The sequence below is a fragment of the Trichomycterus rosablanca genome, chromosome 21, assembly GCF_030014385.1.
Source record: "Trichomycterus rosablanca isolate fTriRos1 chromosome 21, fTriRos1.hap1, whole genome shotgun sequence".
In the NCBI taxonomy this organism is placed as follows: Eukaryota; Metazoa; Chordata; class Actinopteri; order Siluriformes; family Trichomycteridae; genus Trichomycterus; species Trichomycterus rosablanca.
The window spans coordinates 20752610-20771191 of NC_086008.1; the positions used below are offsets into that span (position 1 = coordinate 20752610).

The 18582-nt window shown below is 45.1% G+C and overlaps 2 protein-coding genes across 2 annotated transcripts; one reads left to right on the forward strand and one right to left on the reverse strand.

Moving 5' to 3' along the window:
* The first annotated feature begins 3735 nt into the window (after positions 1–3735).
* si:dkey-96l17.6 (uncharacterized) lies at positions 3736–7445 on the forward strand. The gene is made up of 8 exons (XM_063018253.1): positions 3736–3754; positions 4504–4693; positions 5129–5309; positions 5381–5591; positions 6429–6589; positions 6671–6873; positions 7169–7247; positions 7330–7445. The coding sequence occupies exons 1-8, from the start codon at positions 3736–3738 to the stop codon at positions 7378–7380; spliced, it is 1095 nt and encodes a 364-aa protein (XP_062874323.1). The 3' UTR covers positions 7381–7445.
* Positions 7446–8428: 983 nt separating this feature from the next.
* tmc2b (transmembrane channel-like 2b) lies at positions 8429–18196 on the reverse strand. The gene is made up of 20 exons (XM_063017864.1): positions 18154–18196; positions 17668–17703; positions 17188–17563; positions 16606–16752; positions 14128–14218; positions 13959–14040; positions 13294–13400; positions 13095–13193; positions 12869–13011; positions 12337–12484; positions 11830–12024; positions 11574–11753; positions 11328–11489; positions 11114–11242; positions 10396–10463; positions 10074–10313; positions 9860–9982; positions 9203–9281; positions 8999–9119; positions 8429–8758 (listed from the first exon to the last, which is right to left on the reverse strand). The coding sequence occupies exons 1-20, from the start codon at positions 18194–18196 to the stop codon at positions 8547–8549; spliced, it is 2781 nt and encodes a 926-aa protein (XP_062873934.1). The 3' UTR covers positions 8429–8546.
* Positions 18197–18582: the final 386 nt, after the last annotated feature.

Genomic DNA, 18582 nt, shown 5'->3' on the forward strand with positions numbered 1-18582 from the left:
CATGTAGAGCCACGTTTAGAGCTGCAAACGTAAAGAGGAACTGTCACATTTAATGAAAATGTTTCTCTAAAACAATTGGTGAGAAAAGCCAGACAAAACTACTACATTATGACATCACACTGTCTATAAAAAAGCCAGAGACAACCGAGCACATTATGACATCACACTGTCTGTAAAAAAAAGCCAGAGACAACCGAGCACATTATGACATCACAATGTCTGTAGAAAACAGAGGAAACTGAGAACATTATGACATCACAATGTCTGTAAAAAAGCCAGAAAACCGAGCACATTATGACATCACAATGTCTGTAGAAAACAGAGGAAACTGAGAACATTATGACATCACAATGTCTGTAAAAAGCCAGAAAACTGAGCACATTATGACATCACAATGTCTGTAAACAACAGAGAAAACTAAGCACATTATGACATCACAATGTCTGTAAACAACAGATGAAATTGAGCACATTATGACATTACAATGTCTGTAAAAAAAAGCCAAAAAAACTGACCACATTATGACATCACAATGTCTGTAAAACACAGAGGAAGCTGAGCACATTATGACATCACAATGTCTGTAAAACAAAGAGAACTGACCACATTATGACATCACAATGTCTGTAAAACACAGAGGAAGCTGAGCACATTATGACATCACAATGTCTGTAAAACAAAGAGAACTGAGCACATTATGACAGCACAATGTCTGTAAAAAAGCAGGAGGAAATCGAGCACATTATGACATCACGTCCCCCCCATGTACCTGCACTTTTCACCAGGCTCATCTTGTCTACACGGGGGTGACTGATGCCAAGCAGCAGTTTGATCAGATGATAGAAGAGAATCGTAAAGCTTTTGCCAAGACTCAGAAGGGCACGAGTTCCTCCCAGAAGAACTTGGAGAATCCACTGAGGTAAAAATGTCAAAAAATTTAAGTAACCCTTGCTCTTCTTGTGTACTGATTTGGGACGGACTCTGCTGTGACCCAACAGGACAGATGAAACAGAACTCAGTGAAGGAGATCAGCAGAACCACAGCGATCTACATCAGCTTGAGGTTGTACAGGTTGCCCTGGAGTGCATCAAAACAGGAAGAACGCCCACCATCGCTGGTAAACACCCTGACTAAGACCTTAACTAATGCAAAAGACTTCCTGTTTTCAGTCTTATCTAATGATCTATTACTGTTTCACCAGGGCTGGTCAGCGGGGGCGACTTGGCAGCGCTGGATCAAAGTGTAGAAGTATGACTGTCCAATCACACATGAATATTTAACACAGACACAGCATGACCAAACGTGTTTCAGCCACACCCATTACCAACTTTGTTGCAACAGTTTGAGGAAGTGCCTTTTCTGTTCAGTCAACATGGGGTCTAATGCCTGTGGTCTAGGTGTCCATCGACTTTTGGCTGTTTAGTATATTTGTATGCTCATACAGTATAAGGCCAAAATACAAAAACTGAGGACAGTTGCTCTAGGGTTGAGAACCACTGCTATAAGACTAGGAACCATTGTTCTAGAGTGGAGAACCACTGATCTAATACAGTGAACCAGTGTGGTAGCCCTGAGAACCAATATCTCTGGTGTTGAGAACCGCTGCTCTAAGGCTAAGATCCACTTATTTAGGGTTGATAGCTACTGATGTAGAGTGGAGAACCACTGTTCTAAGATTAGGAACCACTGTTCTAAGATTATGAACCACTGTTCTAAGATTAGGAACCACTGTTCTAGAGTGGAGAACCGCTGCTCTAAGATTAGGAACCACTGTTCTAGAGTGGAGAACCGCTGCTCTAAGGCTAAGATCCACTTATTTAGGGTTGATAGCTACTGATTTAGAATTAAGAACCACTGTTCTAAGATTAGGAACCACTGTTCTAGAGTGGAGAACCACTGTTCTAGAGTTAAGAACCACTGTTCTAAGATTAGGAACCACTGTTCTAGAGTGGAGAACCACTGTTCTAAGATTAGGAACCACTGTTCTAGAGTGGAGAACCACTGTTCTAAGATTAGGAACCACTGTTCTAGAGTGGAGAACCGCTGCTCTAAGGCTAAGATCCACTTATTTAGGGTTGATAGCTACTGATTTAGAGTTAAGAACCACTGTTCTAAGATTAGGAACCACTGTTCTAGAGTGGAGAACCACTGTTCTAGAGTTAAGAACCACTGTTCTAAGATTAGGAACCACTGTTCTAGAGTGGAGAACCACTGTTCTAAGATTAAGAACCACTGTTCTAGAGTGGAGAACCACTGTTCTAGAGTTAAGAACCACTGTTCTAAGATTAGGAACCACTGTTCTAGAGTGGAGAACCACTGTTCTAGAGTTAAGAACCACTGTTCTAAGATTAGGAACCACTGTTCTAGAGTGGAGAACCACTGTTCTAAGATTAGGAACCACTGTTCTAGAGTGGAGAACCACTGTTCTAAGATTAGGAACCACTGTTCTAGAGTGGAGAACCGCTGCTCTAAGGCTAAGATCCACTTATTTAGGGTTGATAGCTACTGATTTAGAGTTAAGAACCACTGTTCTAAGATTAGGAACCACTGTTCTAGAGTGGAGAACCACTGTTCTAGAGTGGAGAACCACTGTTCTAGAGTGGAGAACCACTGTTCTAAGATCAGGAACCACTGTTCTAGAGTGGAGAACCACTGTTCTAAGATTAGGAACCACTGTTCTAGAGTGGAGAACCACTGTTCTAGAGTGGAGAACCACTGTTCTAGAGTGGAGAACCACTGTTCTAAGATCAGGAACCACTGTTCTAGAGTGGAGAACCACTGTTCTAAGATTAGGAACCACTGTTCTAGAGTGGAGAACCACTGGTCTGAGGCTTAAAATGCTGTGAACCAATGCAGTTGCCCTGAGAACCGATCTCCTTGGGTTGAGAACATTGTACAGAAACATGGGTCGATCACTGCCTCCAATCACTGACTGGCGGGAGTTCTGCATATTATCACTTGGCAATCAGAGTCCCCTCTCCCCTCCACAGAGACTCAGGTTAGTCTAAACTGCCCCTAGGTCACGTACATGGGCAATGCCCTGCAACAGACTGGCACTCTGTCCAGGCTGTGTTCCTGTTTATGGTCTTTCACTGCAACCCTTACCAGTGCCAAGCACCCAACACACGTAGATCTGGAACTCTAATCTGCAAATCTGAAATGCTTTGGTATCGGAGGAGTGTTAATGTGTAAAAATATAATTGATTGATTGAATTATTTTCACATTTCTTTGTGATCTTTAATTCTTTGATCCAGAGCTTCAAGGAAACGTTGAGGAAGAGTGACGTCCCAAACTCAGAGTCTGGGAAGAGCGTCGGCCAGCAGCTACTACTACTGCAAGCGGAGGTGAGATCGGCCAGTCCGGTTGTGGAACGCAGTCATTTTCTGTTGTACAGCCTGTACAGCCTGTGACCAAAAGTATGTGGACATCTAACCATAACCTGCTTGCCCATGGTTTTACCCATTCCAAAACCATGAGCAACACTATAGAGTTGCCTCTCTGCAGTTGTAACAGGCATGAGTGTATCTGGAGAAACTGGACCTATAGAATTAAAAGAGCATTGGTCATTGGGGTCAGGCGCCAACGTTGAACAAGAAATTCTGGCTCACTGTCAGTGTTCTAATTCATCGCTACTCTTGCTTTTCTTTTTCTAGCTGAAGCAGGTGAAGGAAGAAAATAAGAAACTGATCGATCACTACACGGCAGAGCGGACGCTGAGGAAGAAGTACTACAACATGGCGGAGGACATGAAAGGCATGACATCTCTTCTTCATACTGACCGGCCACTTCATTAGGAACACCTGAACGCTTGCTCATCCAATCAGCCAGTCATGTCATCTGAGTAACTGCTGATCTCTAGGAAGTGACGTTTTTGTGGACGGAAACACCTTGTTGATGAAATATTGTGATGATTTACAGCCATGACGATGACCAACAGCATCAGGTATCACACCAAGAACTGAAATCTGAGGCTACAGTGGGCACAGGTTCTCTAAAATACCTGAATCCTGACTGGTTGACTGGATACTTACAGGAATGAGAAAGGGGCTCAGATGTTCCTAATAAAGTGGCCAGTAAATATATATATACAGTTTATTCTGTAAGCCTAAAGAATGTGGACATAATCTAGATGGACGTCCCATTTCCAAACCAAGGAAACTAATATTGTTATTATTAATATAATTGCCCCTCCCTTAATCTGCTTCACGGGGGGGTTTCTGTGGGAATTTGTCCCCATAAGGACATTTGTGAAGTCAGACTCCTGGCTTGCAACTGGTGTTCCCATTCATTCCAAAGGAGTATTGGTTGAAATCAGGGCACTGTGCAGGACAAGTGTTCCCATCCAAGTGCTCTTTTGACTTGTGGACCCAGAGGCTAATACAGATCCAATGGGGCAACTCCACACTAATGCCCATGGTTCGTGTTTGGAAAATCCAACAAGCTCGAGGTCTGGTGTCCACATACTTTTGGCTATATAACCCCTATGTGTACGTTCTCGACAGGTAAGATCCGGGTGTTCTGTCGTATCAGACCTCAGACGCGTACCGAGCTGGCGAAGGGCTGCAGCTCCATCGTGTCATGTTTGGATGAATATTCGGTCATCTTGGAGACTCCACGAGGGCCCCGAGAGTTCCAGTTTGACAGGATCTTCACCGAGGACACACAGGAGGACGTGTTTCAGGAGTCCAGCAGGTAATTCACAGCCCATGGAGTTCCACAACCCAAGACCAGAGCTTGCATACTCCATTGGGTGATGTCTTGGGATTACCTTTGGGGGTATTCTTTAAAATGTGGCTGAATCTGGTGGGTCAAAGAAATACATACATCCAAATGCACAAACCCACAAGAATTGGAATGGGAAAGTCTATGGAGCCCTGGACAGATCTCCTACATTTTCTCAAGTCAGGAAGGTCACTTGGAGCCACTTCTAAGCAACTTCAGGTCCAGAGACCATTCGTACAACCAACCATCAATAGGGACTGATTGTCAGGAGTTGCCACCGTTTGGAGGAAATCTGCCTAGATGTCATCTAAGAGCCACCAAGATACACGTCTGCTGTGCACAGTCAAGCAAGCTTCCCATTGCCTTGCTCTCAGGTTACTTGACCGTTCTGTGCTCTCTCCCCAGGCTCATCCAGTCGGCGGTCGACGGCTTCAACGTCTGCATTTTTGCGTACGGACAGACCGGCTCTGGGAAAACCTTCACCATGGTTGGCGACAGGGAGCAGAAGAACCCCGGAATCATCCCCAGGACTTTCACCAGGGTGTTCGAAATCATCCAGGAGAACGACACCAAGTTCGAGTTCAAGGTGCGCGGTGCTCTCATGGACTTTTTTACGCTGACATGAAGGCATCATAAGTAAATAATTCTCTTCCTCAGGTCTCGGCCTCCATGTTGGAGCTGTATAACGACCGCCTGCAGGACCTCTTCGTGAGCCCGGCGGACGCGCTGTCCAAACGGATAGAGATCAAGAAGGATAAGAAGGGGCTGGTGTTTGCCCACGGAGCCGAGACGAAACAGGCGGCGAGTGCGGGCGACCTTTTCGCCCTCTTCGAACTGGGTTCAGCCAACCGACATATCGCAGCAACCAGTACGTATCAGTAACGGCTGGTACTGATGTGGAGTGTGATGTCATAATGTGGCAATAAATTATTATTATAATTACTGCTGTCTGGCAACTCCGTTTAAGTTGTGGTTAATAGCACTGCTGTTCTAGAAAATTTGCTGTCTTGTGACTGTTTGATAGTAAATTTGCTGTGTTGCGTCTGTGTTTTCTAGTAACAGTGCTCTTTTTTTGACTGTGCTTGCTAGCAACATTGCTGTACTGTGACTGTGTTTGCTAATAACATTGCTGTTTTTTTACTGTATTTACTAGTAAGGCTGTTTGCTTGTAATATTTGTGTGCTGTGACTGTTAGCTAGTAACACAGCTGTTTTGTTACTGTGTTGGCTAGTAAATTCGCTCTGTTGTGACATAGTAAATTTGCTGTGCTGCGAGTGTGTTTGCTAGTAACACAGCTGTTTTGTTACTGTGTTTGCTAGTAACACTGTTGTGTTTTGATTTTGTTTGATAGTACATTTGCTGTGCTGCGACTGTGCTAGTAACTGTGCTATTTTGTGACTATTTTTGCAAAAACTACTGTGACTGTTTTGGATTGCTAGATAGTAACACTGTTTTTTTTACTGGCTAGTAACATCACTGTGTTTTGATTTCTAGCTAGTAACACTGCCTAACTGTGACTGTTCTTGTTTGCTAGCTAGTAACACTGCTGTTATTTATCTGCACGCTAGTAGCACTGATATGTTGTGACTGTTTTTGATTGCTAGTTAGTAACACTGCTGTTGTGACTGTGTTGGTTGATCATGCTGCTGCGTTAAGGCTAATAACACTGTCGTGTCGTGACTGTGTTACACTGTCGGTCCTCCAGAGATGAACGTAGAGAGCTCTCGATCCCACCTGATCATCAGCATCATGCTGGAGAGTCGAAACCTGGCCAACGGCAGCCTCACGTTCGGCAAGCTCAACCTGGTCGACCTGGCGGGGAGCGAGAGGGCGGCAAAGACGGGAGCCAGAGACGACCAACTCAAGGTTCTTATTCCATCAGTGTTTATAACTGGAAACAAAAAGACCTGGACGTTGATGTTTGAGGGCGGTTTGTATTTGTTTCAGGAGGCCAATTCCATCAACAAGTCTCTGAGCGCGCTGGGTGACGTGATCTCGGCTCTGGCGATGGAGCAACCTCACGTTCCCTACCGGAACAACAAGCTGACCCAGCTCATGCAGGACTCACTAGGGGGCAACGCCAAAACCCTCATGTTCCTCAACATCTCCCCGTCTGACTGCAACCTGGACGAGACTCTGACCTCACTCATGTAAGTCAAATACAAAAACATACTATCACATGTAGATTTAATATCCAAAAGTATGTGTACACCACTCCTAATTATTGGGTTTGGGTGTTTCAAACACCTGGTCATGAACTTGTTAGCCATTCCATCTCCCCCTGATGCTGGAAAAGAAGGTCTGGCTCACAGTTAACGTTCCAATTCATCCCAGACATGTTCAGTAGGGTTAGGGTCAGAGTTTTGACATGGTTTGGTGGCCACTCAAGGGCAGTTGGTGGCCGGTAGCTTGGAGCTGATTGGCCGTTTTGATTTCCTCACTCAGATACGCCTCTCGAGTGAAGGCCATCACCAACCACGCTCAGAGGAACATGGAGAGCAAAGAGATCGCTCAGCTCAAAGAGGTTTGTGCTTCTACATCCGTTTTATTAGCACTTACAGCATCACTTAGCATTTCGGCTAAACCTTTCGTCCTTTTGTCTGTAGGTGATTCTGCGACTGAAGTCAGGACAGTCTGTGGAGGAGGAGGACGTCTGAATTCAACTCATTTGCTGTGTTCTATAAGGCTGAAAGTATGTGGACATCCTTGCCGGTTATTGAGCTGGAGCATTTCAGCCACACCGGTTATCAGGTGTATGAAATCAACAATGTATAAACATTATGCTTCTAGTCTAGCTTTGTGTCAACAGTTCATAAAGGTCCATGAAGACTCCTAAGTGACCTCGACACAGTTCGACACTGCAGGCCAGACCAACATCTGTCCAACATCTGTACAATCCTAGCACTACAAATCCTCTTTTGACAGAATGGGCACAAATTCCCATAGAAGAATGCTTTCCCAGATGAGTGGAGACTGTGACAATTGCAAACTCCTACAGCTTTGGACTAAGATGTCCAACAAGCTGTTGCTCGAGTGTCCACATACTTTTGGCCAAATAGTCTGACTGGTTTCTGTGTGTATGATCAATTTATCAAACCTTTTAAATAAAAACTTGTATCTAATAAAGGGTCTGATGATGAGTAGAGGCTTTAACCACTTGAACACAACTGAAAGTATTTAATGTATATTTTCTTTTAATTATATTGTAGCTCAAAATGTGGCATAATTACTGTATACTGACATTATAAGCCAGCAATGTCACATGACCTCATGGGTACTGGGTAAAAGCTAAGACGTTCCTCTTTCAAACCATTTAAATGACCTTATAATTTGCTCTATGATAACACATCACTCAAAAACATTCAGCAATGTCTGACACATTTATCTAAAAGCTGGGGTTTACTGCCACCTAGTGTCCGTGTTGGTGAACTGACACTGAAATGTGCAGTATCAGGAATTTCTACAAGTCGCAGGCTCTCAAATAAAAGCTCGTTTATCAACATAGGTCCTTGATACGATCCACAAAATGATGCTTTTAGTTCCAAGCCGTTCTTCTTCTCGTCCCTCATACAAAGTCACGAATGTTTTGGATGAAATGGGGACAGATTTCCATCGACACGTCCCAAATTCTTGTGGAAAGCCATCCCAGAAGAGCAGAGGCTGTCCAACGGAGCAGCTTTACAATCAGGTGTCCACATAAATACGACCTTATGATGTATTTTCTGACGTCGCAGCACCACTCTGCATTCCAGCAACCGCTTCACGATGCATCTTATGTGTGTTTGTGCACTGTTTCCTCTTTTTGTTTGGGTGTTGCACTTTGTCAGACCGGCGGAGGTCCTCTCGGGCGACCTCTCCCCCCTGGTAGTGGTCCCGGAGCCCTAGGGCCCGGCGGGCGTGTCACGGGAGCCCGGGGATTCGCAGCAGCCAGCGATAAGTCCTTCTGCAGGTTCACGCCTTTCCCACCGGTCGCCGTTCCAGCTTTCCCGGTTACCTTGGGTGATTTGCCAGCGGGAGGTTGGCTGGCAGAATTTTCTGGGATTTGAAAAGGAAACAGATTAAACAGATACAAACAGCAGATTGCTTCGATTGGTGGTCTGGAACAATCTAGAACATCATTTAACTTTGTAAAATGGCCTCCAATTTGTCATCATGAGTAGAATTGACCACAGCCAAAGTCGTAAAGAAAACCCAAACTGTTGCCCCCTGCTGGCAGGTCCGCTATTAAAAACGACTAATAATTCATTTAAACAAGTGAATGAAGTTGTTACAGACCTGGCTTCTCTTCAGCAGGAGGTGGAACCAATGATCTGTTCGGCAGAAGATCCTCCAGGTCCTTCATCACCTGGTTAGTGCTGTCCTTATTGTTCCTCCGGTTCTTCTCTTCATCTCTTTGCTAAAATCCAGCAAGATCCAGTTTTACATCATTGTAGGATTCAATATTTACGTAACACAGAACACATTTCACTTGGGTGTTACCATTTGCATCTTCCTCTTCAGGTCCATGTTGGCTTTCTGGTAGGCCTTCGAGACCGTGTTCAGGTAGTAGATAGCGAGCCTGTATGAGAACAGTACACGTGGGTTGTTAGGTTTTGTACCGTTGTACGACACCCCTAGAGCTGAGAGGGTTAAGAGTCTTGCTCAAGGACCCAACAGTGGCTGCAAAGCAGAGCCTGGATTTGAACCCACAATCTTCAGATTGATAGCCCAAAGCTCTACCCACTAGGGTAGCTCTACCACAGTTGGTGTAATTGGTCACAAGGGATAAAAACACAGTGGACGGGGTCACCAAGTCATTACACCTTTGGGAAGGAAGGAAACCTCAGGAAAAGTATCTTGAGGAAAAGTGGACATGAGGCCAACAGAAAGTGACCAGAAGCAAGGACCAAACCCAGGTCCAATCCAGCCCAATTTAGAAGCCTCTTATTAATCCTAAAAATCTACAGCTATAATGTTCAGCATCTTGTCTTGGGCAGCCTGACCCCCCCTCAAGATGTTTGTGACCTCTCTTGACCATTGGCTACACCACTGGCCCTGATTCCCCCACGACCCTCCCCAAGATGTTTAGGACCTCTCTGGACTGTTGGCTACACATGAATCCCAACAAGAAAGAGTGTAGACGTCATTATGACTTACACCATGAGCAGCACTACCGATATGATGAGCCCTGGATTGGACGCGTAGGTGAAGATCTTGGCCATAAATGAAGGAAGGTTCTGGATGGTCTCGATCACCACGTCATACATCTTCTCTCTCCCACTGTCGAAGAACAACCACCAACGATAAGCATTCATTTATCAGCGTGGGTGTTTGAAGGTGTGTGTGTGTGTTCTGTAGATGCGATAAAGACCTGAAGGGCCCACAGTCGAAGGAGGGCGACATGGTCATCATGGTGTAGACCACAGGCATGAGGCTGAGGAAGAGCACGACCAGCAGGATGCCCATGTAGAAGTTGTTGGAGCGCGAGGCTTTGAAGACTCTCTCGTGAGGGACGTTACTGCTCATGACGGCCCAGCACTGGAAGTACATGGAGGTCACCAGGCGCAGGATGTTTATACCCACCAGCCCGGGGGCGTAGAAGGCACCCATCCTGAGGCGAAGGCACAAAAGAGTCACTCAGTGGTTGATCTGTTTGGTGCAAGAACTGTAAGATGAAAGCTGTTTGTCCTCACCAGATCATCCCCTGGTTGAAAATGAGGCCAAGAACGTTTCCGCTGATGTCGAACTCTGCGTACGAGGGCTAAAAAATGTAAAACAGTAAATAAATAACAATAAACAATAAACTCTCTCTCTCTCTCTCTCTCTGTTATGCTTTCTCTCTCGCTCTCTCTTCCCCCTCTGTAATTAAGTGACCGAGGTGGACTCGGGTATCTCTGTATTTCTCCTGTTGGTAGGTATCATCTCTCATGCCAGCTGCTGCATTAGGGTGTCATGTGCACTGCAGATAAAAGACGTTTGTGTACATATAGTGATGGAACAAAAGTATTTGGACACCTGACATGGAGCTTGTTGGGCAGCCCATTCTGAGAAGTATGTCTGTGTGTGGGGATTTGTGCATGTTCAGTCAAAAGAGCATTTGTATGGCTGGGCACTGATGTTGGTCCAGAAAGCCTCAGTTGAAGCTGTTCGGTGGGGCTGAGGTCAGGGTTTTGTGCAGGCCACTGGAGAACGCCAAACAAGCTCATGGTCAGGTGTCCACATATTTCTGGCTATACAGTGTATTATTACAGCTACTGTTCTCGACCCGAATGGGCACAAATTCCCTCGGTTGTGACCAGAAAAGTGGCCACTTGTTATAGTCACAGTATAATTTCCCATGGTTTTGAAGTAGAACACGAAACAAGCTCATGGTCAGGTGTCCACATACTTCAAGCACCCAACTTAACTTACAAATCCAGCCTCCAGGTCCCAGCACCAGCAGTAGTTGAGGAATCGCACAATCAAAGCCCTCATGAAGTCTCCAACCAAGATGGTCAGATAGGTCACTTGAATGTCCGACACCGTCAGCTTGACAAATTCCTACAAGAAGAAGAAATGAAGAGGCGTTAACAAACGGCGCACTGGCACATTGGTTAGTAGCGAGACTGTTGGTAATAATACCCACAATTCCCACTTCGGTCTCCCAGCAGGGACCCCTGATGACATCTGCAGGGGCGATGTTTGGCGGTGGGATGTTCTCTGTTATGTTGTGATGGAGCGTGTAGTTGGCGTAGTATTGGTTCAGAGCCCATGCGGTTTCATTCTTTATTAGCTTCTCGTTCTCCAGCTAGGAAGACGAAGTAGCAAGACCTTTAAGGAATCCTGATAAATGCTAAAACATCAGTAAGCTACTGTAGAACTTTGTGTGTACCTTCTCGTTGACGTCATCAATAAGGGCAAACAGGAAGGTGTAGAGGTTTCCCAAGAAGAGGGCGAAGATGCGACCCAGTTGCCACTTCAAGGCGATGCGAGGGTGATAGTCCTCCAGTTCAGCGATCGTCTCGAACAGAGGTGGACACACCAAGCCCAGCAGAGACATTACGATTTCTACCTGATGGAGACATCTCATCTTCATTAAGATATAAACAGTGACAATCACGACACATGCCCAATTTTATAACCCTCACCTCGTTTTTCTGGTACCAGGACAACTTGTTGCGATCCAGTTTGGCGAAATCTTGTGACCTTTTCACTGCAAAGTAGATGAGATACCCACTGCCTCCCAAGCTGCACAGGATCAGTATGTTAGCAAGGACGCGCAGGAACCTTCTGAGATGGATGTTTTCATCTTTTAGATTCTCCTGCTCGTCCACGATGGATTCCTGCAGGCGCAAGGTGGGGTCAAAGATCAGACAGCTGCTACCAGGGTCCAGGAACCAGTGTCCAAAACACTGGATGAACTTTTGCAGTGCTCTTTGAAGGGGATACCTAGAATTTAGATTAGCCAAGTCACCTAGGGTTCCCAACTGCAGTCTACCAAGAGTGCAATTAAGCTAAATACCTCGATAAACAGTTAGAAGATGATCATCCAGACCTGTTCACACTTCACACGAGACACTAAGTTCATCACCTGAGCTGAGAAAGGCTCAATGGGTTGCTTAAGTAACAGGATACGGTTACCAGGTGTGACCGACCTTGAAGCTGGTCGTGATGGAGGCGTACTTGTTGTCGGCGGTCTCCGGGTTTCCTATTAGGTAATCCCAACTAGTGAAGAGTTTCCAGCAGAAGATGAAGTCACTCTCCTCGCCCCCGTCGCCTCCCTCGTTGGCATTCCTTGCCATCCTGTCAGAGGACGACAAGGATGATGATGGATGCTGAGTGAGCACGTATGGACCACTAATTAAATTAATAAAGAACTCTTCAATAGAGCTGCAAATCTGTCATTTAAAAGATTTAGAGCTTTAACCTCGGGGCACTTGCTCATCACTTCTGAGATCTTGAGCTCTCTCTCGAGTTCGAATCCCAGGCAGTGCCATTGACCTAACACAGGCCCGATTGGCAACTGTGCTTGTACAATGGAACAATTGCACCCTGGTGTATGGAGGGCTCATCCATTTTGGGCAGGTGAAGAGAAGTGGCTGACGACTATGTTTGCAAGCTGCAAGATCTAAATGAGGGAGAACTATGGGGGCAAATAGGGGGAAAAGAACGAAACCAAATACTCACGTCCTGATCACAACCATCAAGCTATAGCCAAAGATCCCAATTCCGACCAGAAAGTACGACAAGGGCAGGCGGAACTTGAGGAACCCTATTGTGTTCTGGTTGTTGTAGTAGCCGTAAAAGAGAACAGAGTACCTGCAGTAACCCTTCAGAGATAAAAAAAGGTTTAATTAGTCAACATTGTTCAACATAGTCACAGTTTCTTGAGCAAATTGAAGCAGTTCCTTACACCAAACTCAAATAGAACAGAGAAGTCCATGGCAGTGTCATGTTCCTCTCGAGGAACTGTTTTCCTTGAAATGGAGCCATACGGTAGACCCATCAGAACCTCCAGAAAGACAAAACAGGAGAACATCATAAGAACAGACTTGAGACTTAATGATTCCAAATGTCCAAATCCCTTTTTGTAAGATAAATAAAACGTTTACCTCAGGAATGACAACAAGCCCAAACATGAGGCCGAAAAGAACAAGATTAAGTCCATACATCCACCTCAGAAAGATGAAGTAGGAGGCGACAGAAGATCCAAAGTGACCTTGAAAAAAACAATACACCGATCAGCCATAACATTAAAACCACCTTTTTGTTTTTATCAGCTCCACTTACCATATAGAAGCACTTTCTTGTTCTACAATTACTGACTGTAGCCCATCTGTTTCTCTGCATGCTTTGTTAGCCCCCTTTCATGCTGTTCTTCAATGGTCAGGACCCCCACAGGACCACCACAGAGCAGCTAATCTCAGTCCAGCAGTGACAGTGAGGTGTTTAAAACTCCAGCAGTGCTGCTGTGTCTGATCCACTCATACCAGCACAACACACACTAACACACCACCACCATGTCAGTGTCACTGCAGTGCTGAGAATGATCCACCACCTAAATAATACCTGCTCTGTGGGGGTCCTGATCATTGAAGAACAGCATGAAATGGGGCTAACAAAGTATGTAGAGAAACAGATGGACTACAGTCAGTAATTGTAGAACTACAAAGTGCTTCTCTATGGTAAGTGGAGCTGATAAAATGGACAGTGAGTGTAAAAACATAGTACAGGTTATCGGTATCAATGTAGAAACTCAGAAAGCAATGATACCAACTTTCTATTTCTTTGATTTTCCTCTCCCAGGGGATGCACGCCGTCTTAAGGTTTTCAAAGTCTCTATTAAACTTGATTAATTTCTAAAAAAAAACACACACAGAACCAAGAATTTAATTTCTATGAATTCATATAGACCAAAATTCTCTGTGGTTTTCATGCTACTGTACCTTGGTCATCATGACTTTGAAGGCGTAGAACTTCTTCCCTTTTCCTTTGCCCAGAGCACCTTCAAACTTCTCTACAAAAGCCTGGGCCTCCCTAACAACCACACACACGTACTTTACTCATCCAGCTGCATTTCAGTCATAATATACAATATACAATAACGTGTCCAGTCGCCAGTCACCACTGGTGTTACATCTCCGTCTACTTAAAGATGAAGTAACTACTGACCCTGAATCATCTCATTAACAGGTAAGTCAACTAACCCATCTAAACTCAGGCATGATTCAAGACATTACAGACATCACATAAGCCAGTTATTATGACCTTTTAGTCATAGCCAAGCAGTCACCTTAAAGTTTCTACTTGAAGACCAAGCCACAACCTCTTTCACAGGCTCATATCACACATTTGGCTCTCTCTGAGGGGAAGGTCAGATGGAGAATTACCTCCTTACCAACAGCAACTCCTGCCGTCTGGCTTGGCGGTAAAATACAAAGAGAATAGCTGTACATTATCAAGCTTTCAGTAAGAATTTGCTGCTTTAATGCAAATTGGGGGACATTTTTAAGGCTCTAGGACTCCACCAAACCACAGTGAGAGCAACAGATCCCAAATAAAGTGCAGTGGTAAATCTATGTCATCAAAAACTAATCCAGGAAGCCACCAAAGATCCCAGACAAATGGATAACCAGTTAGTATGAAGTATATTGAGCACAAGTAAACATTTTATATAAATGATATTCCGCTAGCACACCAGTGCCGAGGTTCTGAACTCTGAACTCCTCGGTGCAAAACTCGCGTTGCCACCGTTTGGCTGGGTGCCATCTAGCGGGCATAATTTGCAGTGCCGGCAGGGAGGGATGGCCGGAATATGTGGGCGGGGTCTTCAAATGCTGTGTAAGGACCCTGACTGGCGGTTAGAGGCGCCTGTGCTGAGTGCATAGGTGGAAAAGGGTTCCGTTAAGGGCTGCGCGCAGATCGGAGAAGACGTGAGCAGCAATATACCCTCCTCAACTGCAAAAAATCGGGGACCCCAGCAGTGGAAGACAAACTGACCAGAGTAAATTGGTAGAAAATGGGAGAAAAACGCATAACATATACAAAAACAAGGATACTTCACTTCTTCCCACCTCTGCTTTATTTAAGCTTAAAATGATCTCATTGTAAACACGTCTAAGCTAAAGCTAAGATTAATATGCTAAACACGTCTTATTTGCCCAATCCATCATCACTGTAGAGTAAACACACACATTAATACCTGTTCTACGGTGTCACATTTCACTCATTACCTGTCGCCAGTGTAACCTGAGACTTCGGGCATTTAATTAAGTCCTAAATGAATTATTTGCACGACCACGACAAGACACAATAATCGTTACATGAGGAATGGTGAGACGTTTTTTGCCAAACCACACGAATTGTACTTGGCCTCAAAATCATGGATTCTGGTTTTGGTGTGGGATGGAACTTTCATGCATCAAGTAATCATGGTAAATTACCTTTATAAAGTTTCAGGGACAAAAGAATACATAACAAAACCAGAGCAAACACTTCAAACTGAAGCTGCCGTCACACCGTTCATGTGTCTACAGCCTTACAAATAACAATGACCTTGTGTCAGGATCTCTGCCAGTCCAACGAATCAGATACATCAACCAAGCAGGACACCCTGTCATTCACCAGGGCGGGTAGGTCAACAGAAACCCAGAGCCTTCCAGGTAAAACGTCAATCAGAGGGCTTGCTTGACAGGCCAAGTATATCACAGAGCATCCAGGTTGGATCGGATTGTTGGTTTACGTTTTCAAACAATATGCTCAGTCATTTCAGGATGATAGCTAGACAGGATCTATCAAAGCCTAAGTAGGGCTATTTTGGTGGTTTAGTGGTCCAGGTTGGTAGATCATCAGGTACAGTCAAGGTTCTGTGCCAGCCTGCCAACCCTTTTTTGTCTGGGGATCTGATGGCCAACACAAACCCAATGAAGCACAGCTGCCAGTATAGGGTATCAATGCTTTCTTGGTAGTGTTTGGTCTACTACCCTTTCAACTTGTCCAAAATCTGATCATCTACTTCACTTTAAGACAGGGACAGTCTGAGGTAAGGGTTCAGCACACGGTCAGAGTACAAAGGATTCAGTAGTGCAGTCAGTCCATCAGGGATGTTGATGGAGATCCAGTTTCTACTACAGACTGGTTAATTTTAGATGATGTTTAGATTTCTGTGAGATATAACCGAACCTGTTTACTGTAACCTGTATGTCGAATGTCAACACTCGCATTAGGCACTGTTAAAAAACGACCATAAAATGATAAATGCTAGTGTTGCTCTGATCAAGAGTTGAGAAAACTTCCAGGCACAAATACTTGTGATAATGCCATTCTGTTGTGCCACCCTTAAACTTAGGCCAAATCCTTCCAAGCACTACAAAACAAGGCATAAAATTAAACAGAACCCCCAGTAAGGTCTAGCGTCATCTTACTTCAAGTTCTTGAGTCTTCTCTTCATGCGCCACGGTTTGTTCCGGAGTGTGGCGATCACTTTCTTCTTCTCCTCCACCTCTTCCTTCAGCCGGGCCATCTCGCCTTCAGACAGGGACTCGGCGTCCGACTCGCTGGATGAAGACGAGCTGCCGGAAAGGAAAATCAGAACCAGCGTTCAGTATTCGACAAGCCAAAATTATAAGAGGCCAAAGGTGCAGTTTTAAGGTTTTCTGACAGAACTGAGGTGACAATAATGAGGTAAATAATTTTAATTCCAAAAGCTGGACAGTGGTTGGTGGGTCTTTGAAATTGAAGGGACGCTTTATTTAATTATTTTTAATAATGAATTAATGCTCAGGGTCACTGGGGGGTCTGGAATCTTCAGAATCATTGGAGCAAGACTTACACTTTTACTCATTCATGAGGGGGCTTTAGTGTAGACAGTTTCTATGTTCTATGTATTTGGCAGGTAAGAAGAGACTGAAGTACCTAGATAAATTTCTTTGCTTAGACTAGATACTCAAACTGAAATCCACCTTAAATGATGCGTAAGAATGAAACAAAAGTGAACATTACTCCACCTGCTACCATCCTTCTTTTTGTCGTCCGCCTTCTCCTTTCCTTCCTTGCCCAACTTCTCCTTATTGTTCTCCTCTTCTTTCCCCTTCTTGCTGACTCCTCTTCCTTTCCTCCTGCCCCCTTTCTCCTCGTCGCTTTCCAGATCGGAGCCCTGAGCTTTCCCTCCGACCTTCCTCCGACCGACCGGTTTCCTCCGGTCGCGAGAGACTCTCTCGCTGTCGTCGTCGCCGTTTTCTTTCCTCCTTCGTCCTCTTCGTCTGCGAGGAGCTTCGTCTTCCTCCTCCTCATCCTCCTCCTCGCTGTCGGCTGGCCTGGCTCTGCTCCTGCGAGTAGGTGGATTGGCTCTTCTGCCACTTCTTGGTTTTTTTTTGGTGTCTACTGAAGAACAGGAGAGATGTTAACACAGGGACGGATGGCGAAAAATAATAATTAGGCAGGGTGTCCACATACTTTTGGTCTCATAATCTTACTATGCATCTTACCTTCACTGTCAGAATCATCTTCCACTTCCATTTCGACTATAACACAGAACACAACACGTCATATATACCAGTATGATGATAAAATTCAATCATTCAATCATTCATACCACCACATTATCCTGGTCAGGGTCGCTGTGGGTCTAATTCATTGGGTGAAACATAGAAAACACCACGGACAGGTTGCCAGTTCCTCACAAGGCACACAAACAGAACATAGTAGCTCCAATTAATCTGACTGAATGTCTTTGGATTTGTCTAAGGAAACTGGAGCACCTGTAGGAAACCCACTCGGACACAGGGAGAACATGCAAACCACACATAAAGGATCGCCAAGTTGGGGATTTGAACCCAGACCTTTCTTGCTGTGAGGTGACAGTGCTATCCACTGCACCTCTGTGCTGCCCTATATCTAATCGCATAAAGCTAAAGTCAAAGTGTACATAAACTTTTGACCCCAATACCCAGCACCCACTCCATAATTCTCACCATCATCCAGATTTATGGCTACATCCTTACTCCTGCGTGGCATGGCTCCGGTCCGTGAGTGTCGCCTCAGTCCTCGTCCACTCCTCTGCACTGGTGCTGTGTCAGTGAAACCACGAGGCAGATGGAACAGAGGCAGGACCCGTCAGAGCGACTCTCCGCCCCTCCGAGAGAAGAGCATCGAATGTCCCCTTGAATACGGAAAACGATCTCTCGGCGGAAACTGACATGAAAAAGGCCAGCGGCCAGACGTGAAATCTCAAGAGGCTGGACGGACAAAAGGCAACGTAAAATGAGCCCGTGCTTACACGCAGACATCTACATGTTCAATTAATGAACCCACGGGCCTGCGAGACGCTGACCGGAGATGAGACCGAACATGCCATCGTGTTGTTATTATAGTCATAAGGCAGGAAGGCGAAAGGCTACCAT